This window comes from Amblyomma mixtum, chromosome 3 (genome assembly GCF_055824585.1).
Source record: "Amblyomma mixtum isolate Tamu chromosome 3, ASM5582458v1, whole genome shotgun sequence".
In the NCBI taxonomy this organism is placed as follows: Eukaryota; Metazoa; Arthropoda; class Arachnida; order Ixodida; family Ixodidae; genus Amblyomma; species Amblyomma mixtum.
Window position 1 is genome coordinate 429,558,431 of NC_143014.1, and position 15,595 is coordinate 429,574,025.

The 15,595-nt window shown below is 48.3% G+C and overlaps 1 protein-coding gene across 1 annotated transcript in view; it reads left to right on the top strand.

Annotated features, from left to right (window-relative positions):
* LOC149358067 (uncharacterized) overlaps nucleotides 1-15,595 on the top strand; it is a 95,568-nt gene that overhangs the window by 55,123 nt on the left and 24,850 nt on the right. Inside the window, exon 2 of the mRNA XM_089585040.1 lies at nucleotides 5,919-6,014. Coding sequence (XP_089441166.1) covers nucleotides 5,930-6,014 — 85 coding nt within the window. The 5' untranslated portion in view covers nucleotides 5,919-5,929. The remainder of the gene's footprint in view (nucleotides 1-5,918; nucleotides 6,015-15,595) is intronic.

Genomic DNA, 15,595 nt, shown 5'->3' on the forward strand with positions numbered 1-15,595 from the left:
GGGATAGCTTATCGCTCTTTCTGTCTTCTGCTCTTTCCTGTGTGCGTTTTTTTTTTTTCGTGTGCTCAACGCCATCCCAAGATCCCACATATCGGTCTCTTCGCTGTGTATGGAAGTTCCCAAGGAAGTTGCAGCGTAATGTGTTATCTCCTACCAATGGATGTGAACTTACTCTCGACGTGTTCTTCCCTTCGTCGTCCTTGTTGACTTTAGACCGAGCGGCTTGGGAACAGGGACCGCAGAGCGGAACGAGCAGCAAATTGCCGCTTCCTCTGCGAGGGGCGGAATAAAACAAAAGGAGCGCGAGTAAACACCTGCGGAGTAGACAGGTAAACACAGACCCGTACGCCACCACGCACTCCGCGTGCCAACGAAGGAAACGCACCGTGGTGCACGATGAATTGTTGCGGACGCGTCGCGGCGGTTCCGCTCCTCAGGGGTTGCCTCCTTTGTTCCGAGGCGGCTGGGCGCGCAATCAACGTGCAATTCCTTTTGACGCCGACGACGCGCCTTCGGTTGTCGCGCGGACCTCGAAGGCCAGGGTCGACGCGTGATCCGCCCGCCGCTGGGCGGAGTTGGGTGCAGTGCGTTCGAAGGCTACCGCATTCGCGATGGCGGTATACATCGTAAGCTACTTTCCTGCTGTGGTCGTGTTCGGGATAACAGAGACGTTTAGAATAAGGGTACCCTATCGATTAGGGGCATTAGGGTAAAGCAGGGCGCCAGTGTGCATGAGCGAGATGGGCGTTATTGTTCTACGCATGCGCACTGGCGTCCCGCTTTACCCTAATGCCCCTAATCGATACGGTCCTATGCCCCTATACCCCTAATCGATAGGATCCCCCTATTCTATATGCCTCTAACGCGCCGAATGAGCTGGCTATATTTTCACGCAGAAGGGTGGTAGATCAGGCTAGTTGGTTCGGTTTGGTTCGGTTTATGGGGTTTAAAGGGCAGCTGCACCACTTTTTTGAGAATTTCGCGATATTCAAGGATTAAAATCTATGTAGGCTGTAGGTAAAGCATGCCAAGTGTTTTTGCACTAGCATTTAAAATAGTGACGTAATCGACGATTGAAATTTGCGCTTCTCCTCAAAGCACCGGAGAAGTGCAGGAAAACTCAGCGTGACGTCATGGAAGGTATGATTTCAAATTACCGTTGTCGTCAGCCACACCCTGCCATGACGCGTTAGACGCTACCAAACAACTCTCGGCAGGGTTCGCCTTCGATGGCGTTGGTTTTTTTCCTTCAAAGCAGGCGTTTGTGCATTGGAAATGTACCGATACCTTCGATGACGTCATCATGCGCCCCCAACTTGGCGTTGTGCGCTGCGGAGAAGCTTGAAGGGGTTCCGGATTTTAATCGGCGATTACTTCACTATTTCAAGTGCTAGCCCAAAAAGAATTCGCATGCTTTACCTCCAAGTTTCACACATTCGACCCTCTTAAGCTCGTTGATTTCTAAAACCTATGCAGTTTCCCTTTAACGTCCCAAAGCGACTCAGGCTATGAGTGACGCCGTAGTGGAGGGCTCCGGAAATTTCCACCACCTGGGGTTCTTTAACGTGCCCTGACATCGCACAGTACACGGGCCTCGAGAATTTCGCCTCTATCGAAATTCAACCCCCGCGGCCGAGATCGAACCCGCGTCTTTTGGGTCAGCAGCCGAGCACCATAACCACTGAGCCACCGCGGCGGCTATCAGGCTAGTTGGTGAGTGAGTGTGTAACAACATTATTTATCCCAAATGGGTGACATTTGTCACCTCTATACAGACTCGGCTAGTTGGTGTGTATAGTATACGTCATTTCGGAAGCGCTGGAAATTCACACGGAGACAGCGAGGCAGACATGAACAAGTTCACGTCCATGTCTGTCGCCTTTTGTGCGTGTGAAATTTCAGCGCTTCCGAAATGAGTTTTAAGTTCTTCAAAAATCCCGTGCTCCAAGTTTTTCACTTGAAAAATTCTGACGACTCGATAAAAAAAAAACGCTCAGGAACAGACAATCCGTACAGCCAAGACTGCAATATGATTCGCACTTTTGGCAAAAATTAGTGAAAGTTCGTCACATCCACTAAAAAAAACAAAGAAGTGCCAGATTATTGCGATTACGGTCTATGGCGGTTTAACGTCCCGAAGAGACCCAGGCTATGAGGGACGCCGTAGTGAAGGGCACCGGAAATTTCCACCACCTGGGGTTCTTTGACGTGCACTGACATCGCGCTGTACACGGACCCCAAGAATATCGCCTCCATCGAAATGCGACCGCCGCGGCCGGGATCGAACCCGCGTCTTTCGGGCCAGCAGTCGAGCGCCATAACCACTGAGCCACCGTGGCGTGGACGGCTACTGCAATTACGTGCGACCGATGTGACCAGAGATATTCATTGGAATTCGATTAACGTAGCCTTAGAACCTCGCTGATTATCAAAATGGCTACGGTGCCCTGCGGATAAGGTGTATAGGAGTTGGCTCGTGCATAGGTAGATTGGCTTATCGGTGTTTAACCAACGTCCCAAAGCTACTCAGGCTATGAGGGACGCTGTAGTGGAGGGCTCCGGAAATTTCGACCACCTGGGGTTCTTTAACACGCACCGACATCCTCCATCAAAATTCGGCCGCCGCGGCCGGAATCGAACCCGCGTCCTTCGGGTAAGCAGCCACCACTGAGCCACCGGGGCCGGGCCGTGCACAGGTAGAGCTGATGAACTGCACAGGCAGCGCTGAACGGAACAGGCGGCGTCCCGCTGGTCACGCGACGTTGCCGCGGCTGTCCGATTCGGCGTCGTCGTCTTTTCCGTCGCGCTTCGCGTGTAACGAGGGTTCACCGGGGGCGACGCTTAGCGGCAAGGACGACGCGGCATCCTTGCACCCCGCGTCACCGCTTGTGTCACGCTCCTAAATACTGGCCGCTTTGTGCGTATCTCGCCGCTTCTCTCCGGTCTTTATACGCCCGGTCAGCGGCGACGGTGATGGAAGGGCGAGGAGAAAGCTGAATGCGTCTTTGTATACACTCGGCACGGCGGTCACGACTCTGCCGTTCTCTGCAACGAGGATGCAGCCTATCGGCCTGCCTTTGCAGCACGATCAGATTTTAAAGGTAAACTGCATAGGTTTTAGAAATCAACGAGCTTAAGAGGGCAACTGCAGCACTTTTTTGAGAATTTTGCGATATTCAAGGATTCAAATCTGTATAGACTGTAGGTAAAGCATGCCAAGTGTTTTTGCACTAGCATTTAAAATGATGACGTAACTGACGATTGAAATTTGTGCTTCTCCTCAATGCACCAGAGAAGTGCAGGAAAACTCAGCGTGACGTCAAGGAAGGTATGATTTAAAATTACCGCTGCCGTCAACCACACCCTGCCCTGATGAGTTACACGCTGCCAAACAACTCTCGGCAGGGTTCGCCTTCGGTGGCGTTGGTTTTTTTCCTTCAAAGCAGGCGTATTTGCGTTGGAAATGTACCGATACCTTCGATGATGTCATCATGCGCCCGCCACTTGTCGTTGTGCGCTGCGGAAAAGCTTGAAGGGCGTCCGGATTTTAATCGGCGATTACTTCACTATTTCAAGTGCTAGCCCGAAAAGACTTCGCATGCTTTACGTGCAAGTTTCACACATTCGACCCTCTTAAGCTCGTTGATTTCTAAAACCTACGCAGTTGCCCTTGAAGAGGGTCGAATGTGTGAAACTTGCAGGTAAAGCAAGCGAAGTCTCTTTGGGCTAGCGCTTGAAATAGTGAAGTAATCGCCGATTAAAATCGGGACGCCCTTCAAGCTTCTCCGCAGCGCACAACGCCAAGTGGGGGGTCCATGATGACGTCATCGAAGGTATCGGTGCATTTCCAATGCACGAACGCCTTCTTTGAAGGAAAAAAAACAACGCCACCGAAGGCGAACCCTGCCGAGAATTGTTTGGCAGCGTCTAACGCGTCAGAGCTGGGTGTGGCTGACGACAGCGGTAGTTTGAAATCATACCTGCCGTGACGTCACCCTGAGTTTTCCTGCACTCGTCCGGTGCATTGAGAAGCGCAAAATTCAATCGTCGATTACGTCACTATTTAAAATGCTAGTGCAAAAACACTTGGCATGCTTTACCTACGGCCTACATAGATTTGAATCATTGAATATTACGAAATTCTCAAAAAAGTGCTGCAGTTGCCCTTTAAGGTGAAAGCCTTTAATGGCTCACACTGTCGTCCGTTAGCAGAGGGTGTCACACCTTTGGCAGCGTGTTAACTCGGGAACTAAAAAAGATAGGAGAAACCGAATGGTTGCTTCAGATAGAGGAGGAAAAAATGAACCTAGAAGCAGAGTTTTATGACTGTAGGTTATTTAGCTAATTAACAATAGGCAGAAATGTCGTAATTGCATCGAAATAGCGCGGACGTCGATATAGCCACGGGAACGGTGTGACGTCACATCCACCGGAAGTCGTCACGCCATAGTGAAAATTATTACAGAATGGTCAGAAAAACGTCGAACTTGTGTCAAATTTGATGGAAAAATGTGTAATTAAGCGTAATTAACACTTAATATCTCCGAAAGATGTATAATTTTGGTATCGATATAGCCTCCGGAACGGTGTGACATCACTTCCATCGGAAGTAGCCACGGCATGGTGTCCTCGGCTTCCACCTCTCACCATTCCGGTTGCCACAGTGTCTTCGCAATTTTTTGGCCTTCTGCGAAAAGGGGAACTTCTGGCTTCCCTGTCAACTAAACTAATTGTTTTTTTTCTTTAACTTACAATTCATGAACAAAACATTACCACAGTCAGCCCATAATCAAAACTGAACCGTAAATCCTTGAACAAAACATTACAGGAGTCAGCCCACAATCTCCCTTAATCAACAACGGACAGAATGACTAATTTTGCAATTTAAAGAATTTTTTTTTTACTTGCCCAGTTAAAGAAGCATCGACACCTATTTTCTTGGTGGCATGTTTCCTTCTCCACAATGATGCGGAAGACACTATAATGCATGAATCACCACGTGATATTCGCCTACGACCGCTTATTAATTTATAATCGAACTTTTCTCTCAAGCTGCTTCGGTTTCAACAGCCGAACGATTACTGTGACGTCAAAGAGAGGTTATAGGTAACGTGAGGCATGAAGAGACTGCAATATAATCTCTGTTTCTACATTGGTTGTCATTCCGTCCCTTGAGGCAGCCTGGGTTTAGTGTTGCAGCGATTTGAAACCACGAAAAAACGATTATATCCCTGTCTCTTCATGATGGGGCGAGCTCGAAGTATAGTGCCTAGAGTATATTCTAGGCACTATATAGCTCTTCTGCCCACTGACGTCATCGGGGTAGGCGACGTGCGGAGGGTTCGTCGCCCTAATCGGTATCGAGCTATACTGCGAGCGCAGTTTTTTTAAAATTATTTCTAAATTACAGGGTGCACGCAGAGCTTTCAAATTTGACTCAAATATCAACAAAGACCACATCTACCGATACGTTTCACTAGAATATGTCCATAAAAATTATTTCAGGGGCCCTTCAAAGAGGCCGCAGGAACAAATCTGCAACGCTGCATGCTTTCAACAGCCCCTATATAGAGCGAAGTGACTAACGTCTCTTTTTGATGAGGTGCAGTCTTGGTCAAAAGTCTTAAGGTCAAAGGCTTTTCGCTTTAGCCCCATAATAGAGCCATTACGGCACTATTAAAGACCGAATGACCTTGAAATGCTAGCAGAAGGTTTCTACTGGATGTAGAGAAGCTTTCTGTTTAACTTTTGTTTTGATTGGTCCGCTACATGGAGCATTCTAGGGCCATTCACTTCGCTGCAGGTGAATGCTGTGGCCTTAAGACTTTTGACAAATACTGTACCTCTCCTTAGGCACTTCAGAAGCAATCCTGGACTCCCTAATCGGTGTTTAATATATATCCCCATTTCTCTGGCAGGCTGGTGCACGATGCGGCTACCGCGGCCGACGCAAGGGGCGCTGCTGGCCGCCGCCGCAGTCTTGGCGGTTTCCCTGGCCACCGCACAATCACAGGGTGAGTATCCGCTGCTCGACATATATATCCCCAGCAGCACAAATAAGCGACCCAGTATTGGAAACCTATTGGCAAATGCCAGTCCCACAAAGGACCAGAGTGAAACCATCCATTTCCAATATTAAGGCGAAAGCCTTTAATGGTTCATACTGTCTTCCGTCAACAAAGCGTGTCACACACGTTTAACTCAGGAACTAAAATAGATAGAAGGAACCCAACGGCTGCTTCAGATAGAGGAGGAAAAAATGAACCTAGAAGCCAATTTTGATGACTGTAGATTAATTAGTTAATTATTATAGGCAAAAATGGCTAAATTGCGTCGAAATAGCGCGGACGTCGATACAGCCGCGGAAACGGTGTGACGTCAAATCCATTGGAAGTCGTCACGGCATAGTGTCCTCGGCTTTCGCCTCTAAACACTTTGGTTGCCAAAGTATCCTCGTAATTTTTTTGGCCAATTACATGTGCTGCTCGCCATACAGCTGTTTGTTAGCCCTTGCATATTCTCACTGGCCACTCGAACAACCAATCGAATTGAAAAAAAAAACACTACTATGTGGGGTTTACAACCACGATGCTGTACCGATGGGGTACCATGTACGCCGTATAGTGGAGAGCTTTGTGTTAATTTTGAGCACAAGACACGGGCGATTTTGCATTTCGCAACAAACAAAGTGTGGCCTCCTTCGAAGGTTCGTCTCCATCAAATAATTCCATAGTCAGTGAGCAACAGTGGCGAAAATTGAGAGGAAACCACGATCAAATCATCCTCTGTGCTCTCAGTCTTAATACATCGATCTGTGAATAACGTTCTCTGGCTTGGCTGGAGGGGCTGTTAATCCCTGTCTTTAGCGAGTCCAGATTGCCTACAGGTTACTTTTCCAAAAGAACTGAGCGGCATTCAGTGTCATAGTCACTATTCAGGTGTTTAGAGAACGCTGGCATTATGGAAAAGTGGTAGAGATGTAATCATTTAAAACAGTGACTCAGGCGGAAGATTTGCTGACTGGTCACTGTAAGGCTAATCCTGCCTGTACATTCCCACCACCACCACCTCCCGGGTCACTTTTCAAGAATGCCAAATATCTAAGGTTTCTTTTTTGGTTTTTTTCAACACAAGAAACGATGAAACGCGGTAACTCGCCATGTTCTTCTCTGGACTACAACAGATGACAGTTTTCAGACGAGAAAGCTGCGTCTAACACTTTGTTTCTCAGGAATGGAATGACAAAAAGCGCGAAGTAACGAGATAATTAGCTACTTGGAAATCTCATTCCGAGTACGTGAGGGGATAATCAAGTGTAAAGCACTACAATCACGAAAACGCCGATATAAAAAAGGAAACCGAACGCCATATGGTACGACCACTCATACACGAAATGCAAATTTGATCGAAAAGAAAAAAAAAAACAACTCCGTGCCGAACACAGGCGGAGATGGTGTTCGAGTGAACTAAACTGTTTAGTTACAGAGTCGAGACTACTGCGTTCTGCCCCTTTAATGAGCGGGCTACACTTTTGGGTGTACACTTCTTGCCGTATCTGAGTCCATGACCCAGGACATCCTTCGGTCTTCCTCTGTGCTATGTCTCTTCGTGCTCCAGTTTGAGTAAACTTTTTTCTAGTAACACTCTATAGACTATGAATAGACACAAGGAATTGTCTATAGGAAGGGAATATAAGAAGTCTAAGAAGTCTACAAGAAGTCTAAGAAAGGCTATAGACCATTTTTATAACGGTGTATGCCATACCCTGTCTCCTATAGTCTGACAAGGAGCGGTCGAAATCCAGTGCACGTCCTCTGTGAATGCACACGTCGTGCTTGGACATTTGCGGCAGGCGTCAGGCGTCAGGCACCCTGTAAGCGAGAGTTGTGAGCGCTAGGCAGCGGCGGCGGCTGTTGACCGAGGACTGTCCGCATGTCGCGCTCGCTGCAAGCTTCCACTTGGATTTCCGAGAGACGGAAACCAGCGCGATCGCCGCGTGCCGTGCAACTTTCCAGCTCGTCGTAGTCTGCGATGGGCTTTCAAGCAATGCCTCTTACGTATGGTGTCACACGAGGGTCGGCAGTTCACAGAAATCAGTAAGCCCATCGTCATCGCTATCAGTCGAGTCAAATTCAAGGTAAAGGCCCCTTCTATATAATGACCTCCACACCGTGCCTGACAAGGCTCTCCATTTAATGTCCGGGATTGACGTCACGTGATTTGTTTCTTTATGCGAGCAAATGCACAAGGCCCTCCAATATTAAAGGGAACTAAATGTGGGCGTTAAATTAGCGGTTGCTCCTTAATTATGCGTGATACGCACTTTATGTTTTCTAACTTGTTTTCCTCATGTATCACACTTAGAAGTCACTTCGAGCTTAAACATATAGAAACCAGTGAAAAAAACGGGAACACAAGAAGAAGAAGCACACAGGAGAGCACTGTCCTATGTACTTCGTGTTATTGTGTTCCCGTTTTTGTCGCTGGGCTGATTATGTTTGATACACATCAACTAGCCCGCATGGTTGCCTTGCTTCATTTCCAACTTTAGTAGAGAAACAACAAAAAAAGATTTGTGTTTTCTTTTTTTTTTGGAGGGGGGGAAGGGAGAGGGAACCAGTTGTTCCCTTTCATATTGGAAGGACCTGTACATACAAACGAAATGAACCGTTGGAGGCAAAACTACAAAACAGTACGCTATGCTACCAAAAACATGGGACGTCGCGGGTTGTTTGCCAACAAGCCCCGCGCGATAGCGGCGTTCCTTGCGTGTATAGCTGTCGCCTCAGTTGGTGGGGCGTCACTAGCAGAGAAAGTGTTCTTCGAAGGCCGTCCGACACTAGGCAGTTTGTAAAAAAAGCGTGGAAGGTCACGCGTATCAACCCAAACTCCGGCACCGTGCCTATACACTCGCTGACGCCAGAGACGAAAGTGCACGCGATCTTCCAAGCTGCCGTGGGGCTAAGCACCTCCGGCACGTTTGTGCGATGACGGAGGGCACTGTCACGTGGTCGTATCGGACCACCTCCAGGCACGGTCTTAGAGCTGGAGGAAGGAAGGGGTCAGGACAGGAGCTGACGTCAGCATTAAAGCGAAGCCGGAAGCGGGAGTACCTCCGTCTTGACAACAGAGCTCCTCCCTCAGCCTCTTTTTTTCTTGTTATTATTTTCGCTCTGATCCCAGCTTTGCTTTTCTCTGATTACGCCCCATCCGCCTTCCCGTCCGCAAGGCTGTGAGGTTTGAACAACCACAGAGCTGTAACTGAAACCGAAATTGTGACCGAGTGGGGCGTGAATGTGGTATAATAGGCCACGGCGCAAAACCGATAACTTTGATAGTCAACGGCATTTGCAAACAAGGTTTCCGTGTGATGGGAGCCAAATATCGCTTCTTTTGAGCAATTCTACCTTCTTGAACCGCACTGTGATGGCTGCAAGGGCCATGAAAAGTCGGGAAGCAGCGACGCAAAGGTGTGGTCTATCCTCTCTGCTGTTCCGTTCTTATAGCCGTCTTCGTATGTATGGGCAGCTTGTCAGCACCGTTTTCAATGCGAAAATAGGCCCATGCGACCTCTGTCGCACTTACGTTTATGGATGCGACATAAACAGGGCTGATCCTAACATTCTCCTTTTCCTCGTTTCAAGAACAAAGCCATAGTTAGCAATACGGTAGTAATCTTTTGATAGCATCCACCCAAGCGCAGCCATACGGCTACAATTGGAAGTTAGTTATACACCTATGTTAGAAACATAGTAGTTGAAGAAAAATCACCCTGGTCCGGAGTCTCCTCCAACTGCAATTTTTCAACTATGAATTTTTTTAGAAATTTGTATAGCTTTCCTTTGTAGGCGCATGGTTACGCTTCAGTGGATGCTTATGAGTAATTACTTCCTCATCACAAATCTACTCCACCATGGGGGAGTCCCCTTAACTTTGGACCAACACCGTTCCCACTTGGAGTTGCTTTTCAATTCGCTCTCGACAAACCGTCTCCTAACCAGGACTCAGTTGGTTAGCTCATTTGGTAGAGCGACTACACCGGACAGGTGGTGGTCCCGGGTTCGAACCCCGGACCATGAGGAATTTTTATTCCACTATGAAGTTTCTATGAAAGGTGCACGGCTTCCTTTGTGGTCGTATGGCTCACTTGAGTAGATGCTAATGAGCAATTACTCCCTTATTACAAAACTACTCCACCTTGGGGTATTTACTAAACAGTGGACGAAAGCCACAATTAACGATATTTTCGTGGACTTTATCGTTCGCGAAGCAGGCAGGCCCGTTCCCCTCTTCCACAGTTTCACGCAGTGGTACGCTGAGCACGCACACTCTTTGTCAAAAACACGCTATAAAAGAGGTTTGCTTCAGAGCCGTGCAGCGGGGCTTTTTAGCATATTTTACATTCCTAAGCTTGGGAGGGTTGAAGACATGAGTTCCTCCCACTTTCGTGAGATTAGGTTCCCAAGTATGCAAGGGGAGCCGAGATGCAGGGCTCAGAAGCAGAAACCTTGGGCTGTATACTTTTGACAAAGACTGTACATCAGGCATTAGAGCAAGAACAAAGTAAAGTGGACGTAAAGTTTGACTTAATTAGGCCAACCATGATGAAGCCCACTCACGGGAAATGACTCACTGAAGGGCATCGCGAGCTGGAAGGGCGCATGTTATCTGCTTGGCGGAACTGGCACGCTGCCAGACAATTGTTTTTGAGTAAGCGCGAATTTCGCCTCGCAGCGTTCATTTCTATCAAATGCTTACTGAAGGCAAGAACAAGTTACATAACATGTTACGCCAAGACATTTTTCTCGCCAAATACGGGGGAAAATTTTCTCGCTACATGTACGCGATTGTGGCAAAAACGCTAAAATTAGGTCCTTAAGGAAAGTAAGTGCTTTGAAATACCTCCATGGCGGTGAAGCACATTCCCCCCCACCCCTCCCCACCATATCATACCCATATTTTAGCTTGAAATGGAATGCGATGGTTGGCACTGGATCTGATTGAACACCATCGCTTTTGTCGCGGACGCCTCGCAAGGAATTCGAGACTTCGTAGAGGCATTAAGTCAATTAGATACATTGATTAGCCTCCCCTTTGTATTGGGGTGGTGACACGTGTCATCTAGCCATTAATTCCTGGCATCCTCAGTATCTTCGAATTAACTGCCAATTTTCTTCCAATTTCTAAACTTCTCTCGACATTTCTCCACCAAACCTCTTGTTGTCTCTTACTTGTTTCTACTTTCCGGAAACTGAGCATGTCCTGGCTATTCTGAAACCCTAGTGATTCGCTGATTCCTGAAGCGGCATCGCGCACTGACGGTTGGGGGTCTTACACAGGATAAGGATGTGTTCTATCGTTTCCCTTTCTTGCATGCAGCAGCAAACGCCATCCGTGGTGTCGCATTTTTGTTGCTAACACCTCGTCCTCAAGCACCCAGCCCTGGCCTCGAAAAGTAAACCACTCCCTTTGGAATCGTCAAAAAAAGTTATCCCTTTTAATCTTGGATTTAGCCGTCATAGAGAGCTCCACCGTCTGCTTATGCAGCATTTTCTTTTGCCAGTCACTTTTGTGCAGAGTTCCTGAACGACTCAAGTTTTTGAAGTTAGCCGCGGCATCTGGTGGCAGACACGTGAACTAGTGGCCCGTAAGGAATTCCCCCGCCTTCCTCCGGCGCCAGCAGCTGAGGGTGCGAAATCAGCTCGCTCTCGACGCCGGCTCGCGCTTCGTAGGGGAAGGAAAAGCTGGCCGGAGGTCACGCCAAGCGGCCTGTCCCCGCGATGGCGCTGGCGGCGGAGGTCAGCGCGCCGAACACGCCCAGCCGAGAGTTGACGACGCGCGTTGCATAATAATGACGCCAGCGGCACCGTTAGGGCGCGCCGCGACGATTATAGCGCGGACGCCGCCGCCTTTTTCTTCCTCCGCCGCAAGTCATCGGCCGCGAGAGGGGCGAATCTGCCGCGAAGACGGGTGCCCCTACGAAGGCGGGACATGGTTAGCTTGACTGAATTACACGTACTCAGTTACATCGACTTGTAATGGGTACGTATAAAGCAGGGTAGAGACAACCAGTGTCCTGTTAGGGTAATGGAGTGGATTCCAGGCGAAGGGGAACGTATAGGAAGGGGCGGGGTCAGATTCGGGCGCAGACGGAGGACTAGGAAATTTTGTGCCAAAGGCGGCTAAAGATCACCGGGAATACCGAAAGATTACTGAAGAAGGTCTCTGTCGATCAGTGGACGTAATGGAAGGTAACGGATGATCGTTAAGGGCAACGGAGTGGATTCCAGGGGGAGGCGGAAAGTCAGGTGGGCGGAAGATGTTCGAAAACTTGTTCGGACAAGGTGACCTCAGCTGACGTAGGGCAGGGTTAATGGAGGTGAGCATGAGATGCCTCTGTCCTGCGCTGGGTGCAGTTCGGCTGATGGTGGTGATAAGGATGATGAAAGTAATCTGGATGCCGGTGTTGATGATGGTGGCAGTGGCTAGCGAGATTAGAAATAGACTTGGATAAGAAACGCAATGGGCGGAGCAGATGACAGGTGCTTGGTTAGTTATATATGATAACAAAATGCAAAGGGAAGGGAAACGTAGCTGGGTATGTGATTGTCCCGTGGGGAGATAAATAAACAAACTGAGGGCCGCGTCTAACGCAGGATAGGGATGACTGGAGCAGGGCAGAATGGTGGGCCTGTTGGTAAGGCATGTCAAGGGAGAAAACCAGCCAAAGCACCACTTCACTAACAGTCCTGTAATAGCCGATGTCTGTCTAAAGCCTCTCAGATACCTGCAGAAATAAAATAAATATTGCCGCGAAGTAAGAAAGAAAGTAGCACGACTTCAAGGTGGAACTTAAGTGCACCTCTTATTTTTTGTTATTGCTGATTATAAGATTATTTGTCAAGAAGCGGAAATCAAATTTCGCACTTCGTTCGGCCACGCACTTAGTTCGAAAAGGCAATTACTTTTGGCGCTGTGGCTCGACAAAATTTGGCTTTTTTTTCACTATAGTTACGTGCACTGGAAAGGTTGCTTTATACCTACATGCGTTTCGAAAGGATATGTATATTGACACGATGTAGCCAAATTTTGTCGAGCCACGGCGCCGAGAACAATCGCGTTTTCGAAATGCTAAAAGCTGATATGGCTATCACTAACGACCGACTACAAATATCTATTTGCAATCAGTTGCCTAGCTATGATAGTTAAAAAGTTAATTATCAGAAATTAGTTAAAGGGAAGCTGAAATGGGTTTTTGAGAATTCGAGGTCATTCGAATCTAGGAAGGTTCTAACTAAATTGATCTCGTAATCGTCGATTAAAACCGCGGCGATGTTCAGGCTTCTCCTCAATGCATTGGAGAATGCAGGGAGACTCGTAGTGACGTCATTGTCGCTGAAATTTCAGATGTCCGCTGCCTTCGCCTGCATGCTGTTGCATGTCGTCCGATGCCGCCAAACAATGCTTCCTGAGCTTCACCTTCGATGACTTTCGTTTTCTTCCTTGAAACAACCGTTTCTTCGCTGGAAACGTAACGCCGCCGTATGTGAAGTCATTATCGGGGCCTCTGCCCGTCGCTGTTGACTGCAGAGAAGCCTGAACGCTGACGCCGCTTTATTCGGCAATGTCAGTCCACTCTACAACCACCGCCAGTTAATATCGCTCGCTATTGGTACTAGACCGCATTCAAGCTTCGCCTTCACGACCCGTTTCAAATGACCTTGCACTCTCAGTGTGGAAGATGATACACTTAGAATGTGTTCACGTCATGCTATGACGTCACATAGTGCTCGTTCGCTTGCGCTATCGACGCTCCAAAGTCCGGGGGGGCCTCCTTTATGCAACTGCCTCCGGAAAAGTATAGATAAAGAAAATTTTGGACGCCTAATATGGCTGAGACGTGGCACGCACTGGCCCTGGAAAAACGTGAGCTCCATGAGCGGTGTACATGTTGGTGTTTAGCGCATGTTGACGGCTGTTGAACGCGTAGAGTTGCCGCGCGGTCACTCGGGGCGGCGCGACTTTCCGGGTACACGTCGCAGTCGCGTCGTCACCGCGCGCGACGGACAGTTCCGTGACTCGCGTTACCCCGACTGTGCGACGTAGCCTTGAGAGCGGCTCCTCACCGCGCGCGACCTCTTGCATCGGGGTATAGGTACCGTATCGACGCGTATTTAATCCCCTCTCTCCCCAGTCAGCCCACCCTTTTTAAGGCGGAAGCCTTTAATGCCTCACCGTTGTCGACAAACTGTTGTCAGCAGAGGTGTCACGCTTTTCGGTTGGTCGAAATGGTTATGACGCCAGAGTGCGCGGATTCGAAGTAATGAGGTAACCCACGGATGCCTGACGCCCTCTTTTGGAGCAGACGACAACTAATAAAATAGTTGGCGTCCGCTCCGACAGAGGACGTAAGACGTCCGCGGGTGACCACATTACATACCTTATTACTGCGAACAGAGCCATGGATACAACCGAACGCATCAAAGCAGAGAGAGAGTCGCGCTAAAGAAGCAGTCAAAGTGAGTAATTGTAATGTGTAGTCAAAGTGTGTAGTCAAATAAAGCACTAGTACAGCACAAACAGTCTCGCAGTCAATGCCAAACAGTGCGCCAGGAAGGGCTTTCGCCTTGCAGAACTTTAGAGAGCCAAAGTGCCCCCTGAATTTTTTTCGTAGGAAACTATTGGCCACCAAACTACAGAAGAATCGAGGTGTGTTTGTGTTCATAGATTCGTAGCAGATGTCTCGTTATTTGGTCGAATGCAATCTACTGCACGTCACATATACTCCGTTAATCCTAACGGCTACATCACGGCAAGCAATTATGCGACGACTACTAAGAGCAAAATGCAAAATATGTCGCAAGCGAATCTTTTCGTGAAGCGATTACGCTACGACTGCTAGGGGTAGAATGCAAAACCGGTCGCAGGCGAACCTTTTCGCCAGTTAAGCCAACTACGAAGCTCTCTAGAAGAGAGGCGGCACATTATTCTGGAAGCACAAGCTTGAATAGGGACAGGAAGGGAAGTTCACTTACCAAGATTTCGACAGGAGGATCTGTCCGCATCTGTGCAACTGCCGGAATATCGTACTTCTCGTCGTATACTTGTGGTAGAACTTGCTCGAAGTATCGGACCTGTCAAAACGCTGGTCAGCAAGCTTCGGATACCACCCTTCTTCGAGCCTGCAGTTACGAAAGTGTGTTTACGGACATAGCTAACTCCGGGGGAGATGTCAAAAGCTAGTTTAAGTGCGTGCCACCTGTAGGCTGTGGGATCAGGTAGCGGTGCCCTTCAACTTTCCTTTCGCGTAACACCGCAACCGTTCACTGCACAGCGCTAGGTATCGCGATAATCTGCAGTACGGGTACTGCGCATATCTCTGCTACTGCTGCGCTGTGCTGTTACTAAGACCAGAATCGGCTCAGATGACTGACTAGCAAAAACACGATGATAAACAAAGAGGAATAATGCCGGCTCATCGCCCTCTTTAATTTCACTCTGTTCTGACAGATTTTTTTTTTTTTTTTTACTTAAAGGTTGCCCGATTCCGCATCATGTTTCTTCTTGTTTGCAGTATCACCTGCAGTGATATGAA